This window comes from Larimichthys crocea, chromosome XIV (assembly GCF_000972845.2).
Source record: "Larimichthys crocea isolate SSNF chromosome XIV, L_crocea_2.0, whole genome shotgun sequence".
NCBI classification, from domain to species: domain Eukaryota; kingdom Metazoa; phylum Chordata; class Actinopteri; family Sciaenidae; genus Larimichthys; species Larimichthys crocea.
The window spans coordinates 10,973,335-10,983,001 of NC_040024.1; the positions used below are offsets into that span (position 1 = coordinate 10,973,335).

The 9,667-nt window shown below is 41.5% G+C and overlaps 1 protein-coding gene across 1 annotated transcript in view; it reads left to right on the forward strand.

Annotated features, from left to right (window-relative positions):
• Positions 1 to 3,686, forward strand: part of exoc6b (exocyst complex component 6B) — a 110,746-nt gene extending 107,060 nt beyond the window's left edge. The window contains exon 22 of the mRNA XM_027287710.1: positions 614 to 3,686. Coding sequence (XP_027143511.1) covers positions 614 to 740 — 127 coding nt within the window. The 3' untranslated portion in view covers positions 741 to 3,686. The remainder of the gene's footprint in view (positions 1 to 613) is intronic.
• Positions 3,687 to 9,667: the final 5,981 nt, after the last annotated feature.

Consider the following 9,667-nt stretch of genomic DNA (forward strand, 5'->3'; position numbering starts at 1 on the left):
TATCACTTCAGGCATTTGCGTGGTTAAAAGAACTCGTGATGTTTATCGTCATGGCCGTTGAACGCCCACACAAACAGCCGACACACTCACACAAAAAAAAGTTAGAATCTGAGTTTGTTGGATTTCCTCCTGGTGAAGTTCTCACACACACACGCTGAGTCATATGATCCCGTCTATTGTTCAGTACGGTCCGGTTCACCTTCCTTGACCAAGGTCAGCACTTTCTCTCCGGGTGCTCCAGAGACGGGGCCCCCCGGGCGGTCCCCGGTGGTCCGTTCTGTGCCCGGGAGGAAGCACCCTGCCGGGGCGTCTCGTCTCGTCTAGTCTGCTGGGGCCCCCGGAATTCCTGGAGGTCCAAAACAGTCCAGTGTTCTGCGACAAAACACACACACCGTCTCATGTGACACTGAGCACACACACACACACCAAACTTTAAAGGCAAAACATCTTTTTTCTTCTCTAACAGGTGACTGTGTGTGCCCGTACTGACCGTTTGCTGAACTACTTACAGCATCCGAACACTGAGAATGTGAAATTAACCTCGCGTCTTTCTCTTTTCGTTTTCAATCCTCATTTTCTACTTTTGCTTCCTCCTCCGTTTCTCCACCTCCAGGATGAAGGAGACGAGCAGGAAGAACAACGTCTTCGCCCAGTTCAAGAAGACGGAGCGAGACCGACAGAAACTCATCGACACCGTCATCAAACAGCTGCGCAACCTCATCGCGCAGCACCACACCTAAGACGAGCCACCATCACCAAACCACGTCGGAAAAAACAAACACCTGCTGACTGATCTACGCACCTTAAACTTCACCAGACTCTTCCAACAACCAACCAAGGCCAGTTCCTATTGGTCTAAACCTGCAGCAAGCTCACTGATTGGATAACAAACTCATGCTGTTCAATCTCATTGGTTAATTTAAGGAATAACTGACATAACTGGAATCATGTTGACAGCTGCACTGATCCACTTCCGAGTATCAGGCCTCACATATTCGTTACTCCCTGATTGAAGACGGGATTAATCTTTAAAAACATTTAGATGTTGTCCAGTTCAATTTTCTGCCCTAGATCTAAACTAAGAAGTGAAATCAGCTGAGGAAAAAGAAGTATCGGTTCCCTTAAGACTTAAGACGGGAAGTCACCAAAAGTTAAAGGGTAACCATGGTGATAGTCTGTATTTTTCTTGTTGCCAACAAATTTCATGAGAAAACCGCTCGCCTCTTTTGTAAAAGTCAGTAAGGAACTAATGACCTCGAGGGCCACAGAGACAAACAAGCCGTTCCGTCGCGTTAGAAAAGGTCGATGGGAAACGGCAAAATTTCAATTTCGCGACAAAGCTTTTACGCTCGCTGCTCGCGGTGATGTTCGTCTTGTTGTGCAGAAGAGTTAAAGCTCTTTAATCGAGATGGAAACACGTTTTTTTTCTTCTGACGTAGCAACATGACCGATCAGCTGACCGATCTATTCAGTTGAGCTTCGACTCAATAAAGCAACAAGATGACTTAATCATGTCATTGGTTTATCTTGTGAACCGACTCCCGTGAGATTCGCGTTAACGGTAGCAGTAGAAACAAGCGTTAATTTGTGATACATCTGGATTGAGAGACGTCTATTGTTAGTTTTGTGGGATTTGTTGACGAACAAGATAAATGTAGAAGATCACCAACTCCGTCCTTGATCTTGTTCTTAAAATACAACTTTGATCCGGGAGATCTCTGACCTCTGGAGAACAAGAAAATTAAAATTATCATACACAAGATGGCAAAACAGTGAGGAAAAACAGTGACAACCACCTGTTAATAAATCTAAAAATGCAGATCTTCCATCTTCCGGTTGTTGCTGGATGCTTGACATATTTTCAGGTCCACATGGTGGGAACACGTCTTGATGGTAGATGCCATCAGGGAATTGCGTGTGTGGAAATCTTTGAGAGATTGTATTCTTTGTACCACAAGCTTCCTGATTTCCTAAAAAATCTTGACCTGGCTTCTTCCAGTCTGTCGCCGCCGCAAACGAACCTTTAGTGTCTTCCACATCGCATTGAATGTACGTCGTTTTTTGATTCGTCGGCCAGAAAAGCACTGAATTCAAGACCCAATGAACAGAATGTTACTTCACTTACAGTGTCATAGTGCAACCCCCCCCTTTCCTCGTCTCTTAAAACATACAACCTGCGAACACTTGAACGAGCGACGCTGCTCAGATCCGGTAACTTTTACGCCCTCTTCGGAAGCACGGTGGGTGCTTGGGATTTGTTGTCTAAACGTGGCGACCCAATCCTCCTCTTATAGTAAAACTTGATCATATTCGACCATGGGAGGGGGAGGGGGGTGTTGCCTGAGCATTTTCTACTCTTCATGTATAAATAACTGGGTCTTAAAAAAAAAAAAAGGGGGAGAGGGGATAACAACCCCAAATCTGGCAACCGCTACAAAGTGTACAGTGTTGTTGGTTGCCTGCCTGGTTGACTAGAAAGGAACTAATTTGTATAGAAACCATTGTACTAATGATGCCAAGCGCACACACACACATTTTATGTCTTCCATATGCCAAGTTGTGTGTGTGTGTGTGTGTGTCTGTGTGTGTATTTTGGCTACTTGTACACACACACACACAAATGTTTGTTTAGTAGAAGCACATAATTACATTCACACTAGATTATTTTTGGAACTATCATGGGTCTTTTCGCTCTGTTTGTGTTGCTTTTTTTTTTTTTTTCTTGAACTTGGGTGCAATAATAGCATTGGAAACTGCAGCATTGTGTGTGTGTGTGTGTGTGTGTTAATTATGGCGCTTTATAAAGAAAAAAAAGGGATTCAAACCTACGGTGTGTGTCTGACGGGAGCCTTCTGTTCGAGTCGTCGCGTTGGATGTATCGAGCGATGTGTGTGTGTGTTTGTGAGTCTGCGTTCACTCGTGCATGCCGGCACTGTGAAACAAAGTGTGTGAATTTATGCTGTCGTGTGTTTTTCATTCATCCTTAGCTGTGTCATGTTTTTTTTAGGTGTTAGTAAGGGAATCGGGCCGTTGTTATTGAATGTGCCTTTGCTGTATTTTGTTGTTTTGTTTTGTTTTTCCTGCCAATGAAGCAGCAACACTGCGGTGTTAAGAGTCTGGACACGGTTAACTGAACGTCCACACAAATAAAAAAAGTCTTAACTCAAAGTCCACTTGGTAGCTTTCAACACTTTCCTGGAGGTTTTACCTTTTTCCTGCAGTAACATTCATTTATTCAAAGTCAAAATGACGGCCGATAACAATTTACAACCTGTCAATGTGAAATTAAAGCAGATAAAATGAACTTTCACGTTGAAATTAGAGACGTTTTCTCGGTCCGTATCTTAGAATTCGATGCACTTTTGTTAAGAAACACGTACTCAACCAATTAAAAACATTAGTTGCTTCTTGCTTCTTCAAACTGACAACCCTCCAGCGAAACCGAACATCTATGTAACGTTCGTTCTCCACACTTGTCGGCGTCCAGACTCTTCACACACCGCTTCATGTTGTCGCTTTTTGTTTTTGTATTGTATTTTGTAAGCAGGAGTCTTTGCTGAGACAGAAGCACTGTACACGCTGTTGTATTAAACCACTAATGAAATGAAACTTAAAAAGTAAAATACTAATACATTTGCAACAAATGCCAACAGATGAATATGGAATAAATGGAATAAAACTGTTGATGATATTTTCGTCGTCTTTTTTGTGAGGTTTCTTTCATTGTTTCACGTTATCTTCTCTAATGTAGCTGCTGTTAGCTCAGTTTGTTAGCTCAGAGAACCAGGGGGGAGTGTTAGTGTTTGTACCACAGATGTTTTGGACCACCGAGAAGAAGAAGAGGTGGTTTTCAGGGCCCATGGAGTCTGGTGGAATGTAGGTGGGGAATGGAGACAGTGTCGTGCCAGAACAGGAGCTGCATGAGCGAGCATTGTAACCGGGCTCAGAAGCCTCTATGGACATAATGACGGAGGCAAAAAAAACCCAAAGGGGGGCTTTGACGGAGGAAGCTCAGAAGAGAAAGAGTGATAGAGCCGGGCTTGAGGCGGGAACAGAGCCAGTGTCGTGCCAGAACCGGAGCTGGACAAAGCAGGCAATGTAACCGGGCTCGGCAGCCTCTATGGACATAATAACAGAGGAGAAGAGACCGGAGAGGACGTCCTGGGACTCTGGAGCTTGGTGAAATAAAAGGCTGAAAGACAGACGGCAAGTTTTATTATGACAATATTACTGTCTGCAGTAATATTGTCATAATAAAACTAATATTTCTCTCTCTCTCTCTGTTTGCCGGTTCTTCTCTCACCCACACTTGCCTGAATCTCATCAGGGTGACCTTTGACCCTCAGGACAGCAGGGGTGTCTGCTGTGAGGGATGTGATTAACGAGGACTTTGTGTGTGTGTGTGTGTGTGTGTGTGTGTGCGCTTGTTCAGCGGAGGGTAGCGACTCGAATCCAAAGCAACACAAACTCTCTGCGTGCTCCGGGTTTCCTGTTAGTGTGTGTGTGTTCCCAGCAGTCTATAGAGGATCGGTGGAGCGCTCAAAGCTTAGGGATGCCTCACAAATACCTCCTTCTGAACTTTCTGAACTCTCTCAGATTAAGCTGGATTTCTACAAAACCTACTTCTTAGAATTACAAAAAAAAAAAGGTTCCTTAGAGTTGTTGATGAGCCAGTTGAGAAACACTGACTCTTCAGATTTTGGTTCCTAAAAGTTCTTAAACTTTTGATCTCTACAGTGCTGATGTGACTCTTTTTTTTTTCTAACCACAAAATATGATATAACCTAAAATTTTGCTGATTTTGGTGAAACTGGATGTTTTCTGGCATTGACTCTGTGATTTACAGTGAAGTGAACTGCTGCCCACTGTAGCTGCTGTTAGCTCAGTTTGTTAGTTATTAATCCCCCGCAGGGAAATTGTTTAAGATAGTAAGTGACAGCAAGAAAACAAAACTTCAACACTATACACCTGTTACGTGTATAGGTTTGCGTCTCTCTCTCTCTCTCCGTCCTCCCTTTGTCTTTCAGGTGAGAAGGGGAGGATTGGCTGCCACCTGTGGGCTCCAGAAGAGCTGGGGATTGGCTCACCCTCCCGTCACTCATCCAATCAGAGACGGAGGACGCCTTTTAAAAGCCTCTCTCTGTGTCTTTGCTTTATGACTTACTGATGCTCTATGAAGGTTTGTGGTGGGGTACCCTATACATTCGTGCACATAGAAAGCAGTTATCACACTAGGTTATGGGTTGTTGCCTCTGGTGTATTTTTATTCTTTTCAGAGATTTTGGTAGATGAGATAGTCAGGCCTTTTGTTTGCTTTTTGTTTTTTGTTGAGCTAGGCCCTATTTTTTTGTACTTTGGTTATTTTGTTTGGCACAACCCCCACAGTTCTCTCACATGTTTCAAACCTACATTTGTTGTTTAACTTTTCCTTTAAATATGGTAAATAACTCTCTTTTTCGACTGCCTCCTGTCTTCCCTGAGTCTTTCGTTGTTGGTTGTCAGCGTTATTGTTTCTGCTTAGAAAAAGGGTAACGTAACATCAGTCAATGGGAAATTACTCATGGTGTTTGGCATGTGATTGTAAATGAGTTTCAATTTGCAAGACTTTGTTGACGATCCTTCGTTTGAGAAGATTGATGTGTGTCGCAAGGATGATTTATTGTGTATTGCAGCACACTTTAAGATTCCTGTTCACAAGTATGGACTCAAGAAAGAAATCAAGAAACAGATTCTAGAAATCACCTATCCAATATCCTATTTTAACACTATATACACATGTATAAATAACAGTTAAATAAAACCAGTAACAGTGAACTATGCAATATGTCAATCTAAAACCTTATAAAGAATTCAGTTAACGTTTGTAACAAAGGCGTTTTGGACAACTGAGAAGAGGAGATAGGGATCCACCTTGCTAAGCACCAAACAGCAGAACATAGCAGCTAAAGAGCCATCAGACATCATATTGGACTTACAATGTGAAACCAGAAGACAAAATTGGGTTGGACAGCAGGTGCAACAACAAACAGGTTGAAATATTTGACCACAACCTCCCTGAACGGGGCACAGAAAGTTTAAATATCAGTTTCCACATTGATCCTGCTACATGAGGCACTTTATATATTAGTATTAGAGCTGATTTCCCTAAAACATAAACTAACTTTGTTGTGGAGAAAACACCACAACTTCTGAATCCATCAATTTCTATAAACCGCTTATACATTCACATTTACACCTATGCAGGTAACTTGAACGATTGAACCTGCATGTCTACTATTTGCAAAGATGCAACATTTCCAACCATGGCCAAGCAACTTGGCGACTGTCTTTGCACCGTGAAAGAAACTCCAAACATAACAAAATACAACACTAATGAGCTACGTTCAGCTGTAATTACTGATTTGTTTCAGCTAATGTTGTTGTCCTGCGGGACAAACACAGTGCAGCCAATGTCAGCGGAGAAACAATAAGCACAACAATATTTCAGGTTGCGGTCCAATATTTCGACATTTTCTAAACATCCATAGCCACTTTTCGAAACGCTGTTGGCTATCACTATTAACTGGCAATGAAACGACTTTTTAGATCAAATCGAAAGCTTCGAGCCCCCTGCTCAACCTTTTTTCAGAGTTACATGTGATAAATTGTCTGAAATATTAGCTTTGAAAGATGAAGTGAAGGAAGAGAAATAAGAGCGGGTTTGGCAGCGACACAGAGATGAAAGTTCAAGGCACTGCTCTTTATTTAAACGCGTTTGTCCGATCATTTCTTTCAGCTGCGCGCACAGTTTGAGTATTACAAGATGTATTATAGTACGATAACACAGCGCGGGCTGCAGAGCGTGGGCGTGTGTTATCTCATTATTGCACGTTTGACAGTGGTGTGTCTCGGATTCCTGTGGTCTGGCAAGTGTGAGAAGAAGCAGATCTCTCTTTCAAGCACACGCATAGAAGAGCATCCAGACTCCAATAAAACAATCTTCACGTTTCCTCTGCTGTCTTTTGTCTTTTTAAGAACAGCCAAACACATCAAGAGCCTGGATAAAGCTGCTATATATATAATAGATTTATGGCTCTGTGTATGAAATCCTTTCAGGGGCTGCTACTAGAACAGAATGTGTCCAAAAGTGTGCGATAAATTTGGTCATTACCTCCATCAGCGACGGTCAGGATAGCTGAAACAAATCAACAAATTTGGTGTTAAAGTTTTGGTGTCCGGATACGATCACCCATGAGAAGTGCGTAACGCTTTAAGTCAACTATTTCACTGATTTTGGTGAAACTGGTCCCTCTGCAAGTTTCCTGATGGACAGAGAGGTCAGAGAGGTTTTCAGGCCTGGGAATTGGAAAACGGAGCCGGTGTCGTGCCAGAACAGGAGCTGGCCATATTTAAACTTTTATTTGAGGGGCGTCTGCAAGTCCTTGAACATTCAGTGTTGGAGATTTACTCATATTTTCAGGTCACACACTGTTGGGGATGTACTAAAAGCCAAACCTGCAGAAAGAATAATTAGATTAAGAGTAAAAAAACAGAAATATGAATGTCAAAGATCAAAACATGTACATATATATCATAGAAAATGTTAAAGAGCATATTTATGCATCTTAAAAATGTGTTAAATTACAATATTTAATATTATGCCTCTGTATTTTACCTCCCAAAGATCCTAAAAATCTTTATTTTCTGTTTTAATCTTTAATATTTTTGTTAAATTTTTTCGTGTGTTTTCGAGATGAAAGGTCGCCCCGGGGGTTATAAGAGGTCATACACACACATGCACACACTATCTGTTAATCTTTATGCTTTTTGTGTGTGTGTGTGTGTGTGTGTGATGCTCAGGTGTGATAGTGTGTGCCAGCTTACAAGGAAGAGACGAACAGCCAAGAATAGAAACAGGAAGTCTCTGCATAACGTACTAGAATAACTTCCTCCAAACAGACATCGACGATGAGAAGACAGGCGAGAGAAAAGAGGAAGAAGACTTGTCTTGACATTCATATTTCTGTTTTTTTACTCTTAATCTAATTATTCTTTCTGCAGGTTTGGCTTTTAGTACATCCCCAACAGTGTGTGACCTGAAAATATGAGTAAATCTCCAACACTGAATGTTCAAGGACTTGCAGACGCCCCTCAAATAAAAGTTTAAATATGGCCAGCTCCTGTTCTGGCACGACAACGGCTCCATTTTCCATTCCCAGGCCTGAAAACCAACAAACAAACTGAGCTAACAGCAGCTACAGTTGGCGGCAGTTTGCTTCACTGTCCATCAGGAAACTTGCGGAGGACATCAGAGGGAAAACCAGAAAACTTTTTCTTTATAAAATATGAAATAGTTGCTGTTTTTTAGACGTTTGTGGTCCTCACAAACATCTACAGTACTCATTTCTGATCACACAGTGTGGTATGGATTCCTGTAAATAAGGGATCTGAATACTTCTTTCATCACTGGTAAAAAAAAAACAGGTAGATAAAAAGTGAGATTATCTGGACCTGTGGCGGCGAAGCTTTCGACAACATCACTTCCCGGTTTGGATCTGCTTTGCATGTTGTCTGGCTCCCGTGTGCGAGATAGAGAGTTAAATAATCAGTCCGTCAGATATCATCATCGTGTCGAGCTTTTCCTCCTCCTCAAACAGAGAGAGAGAGAGAGATGAATGGATGGATGGATGGACAAGTGATAAAAAAAGATACGGAGTAAATAAAACAGTTTTTATGAAAGTGCTCAAACTCAAAAACCAAAAGAAATCATGAAAATGTGACGGATCTTTTCAAAATAAAACAATTTCTTTACATGAAGAGATCCTGTGTATGTGTATGTGTGTGTGTGTGTGTGTGTGGCGGCTCTCTCTCTCTCTCTCTCTCACACACACAAACACACACAGCGGTCTAATGAAGACGGATGAGACAGCGCACACACTTCTCCTCGCCTCCCGGTTATTGATGAGCCTGAGGGGTCAAAGGTTGTAGAAACACCAACTGTGTGTGTAACTTTCACTTTCTCGCTTTCATCATTACATTATTACTTATTTCTCTTACTTCACGTTTCCTTTAATTTTTATTTTATTTTGTAGTGACTTTATTCTTGTTTCATTACCTCTATTCTTTCTTACTGAGATAACATTGCTAATAAAATAAATAACAATACTATTAAAATGTATGTTTCTGTTTATTTCTCCACTTCTTTCCAAGTTTCTACTTTTATTTGTCTGTTTCTTATTCAGCTTGTGTTGTAATTAAGTTGAATAAAATAAGAAAATTTAGAAGAAAGTTAGAACAAAAAGTTCCTTTTTACAGTGTAGTCATCCTCTCTAATACTGGCCTGATGATGCAGAGGTTGTAAAAGTCCAAGCAGTCTTGAGTCTGTCTTTTTTCTTGTCTTGACATCCCAATAAAATCAAACATGTTTAATATGATCGGATGATTTTTTGTTTTTGTTCATGCAAATAGCGACGTTCAATCACGTGAACAGCGGGGAGTCTTGCAGTTACCGTAATTTTCTGACTATAAGCCGCTACTTTTTTTCACACGCTTATACAACGATGTGGCTAATTTATAGATTTTTACTGGCGAACGGACACCGGGGGCGCTCTCAAGCAGTAAACGCAAAAGTGAGACAGTGAGAAGTGTGGGGAAAGATTATGGAGCAGCCACGATCCACGAGAACCTG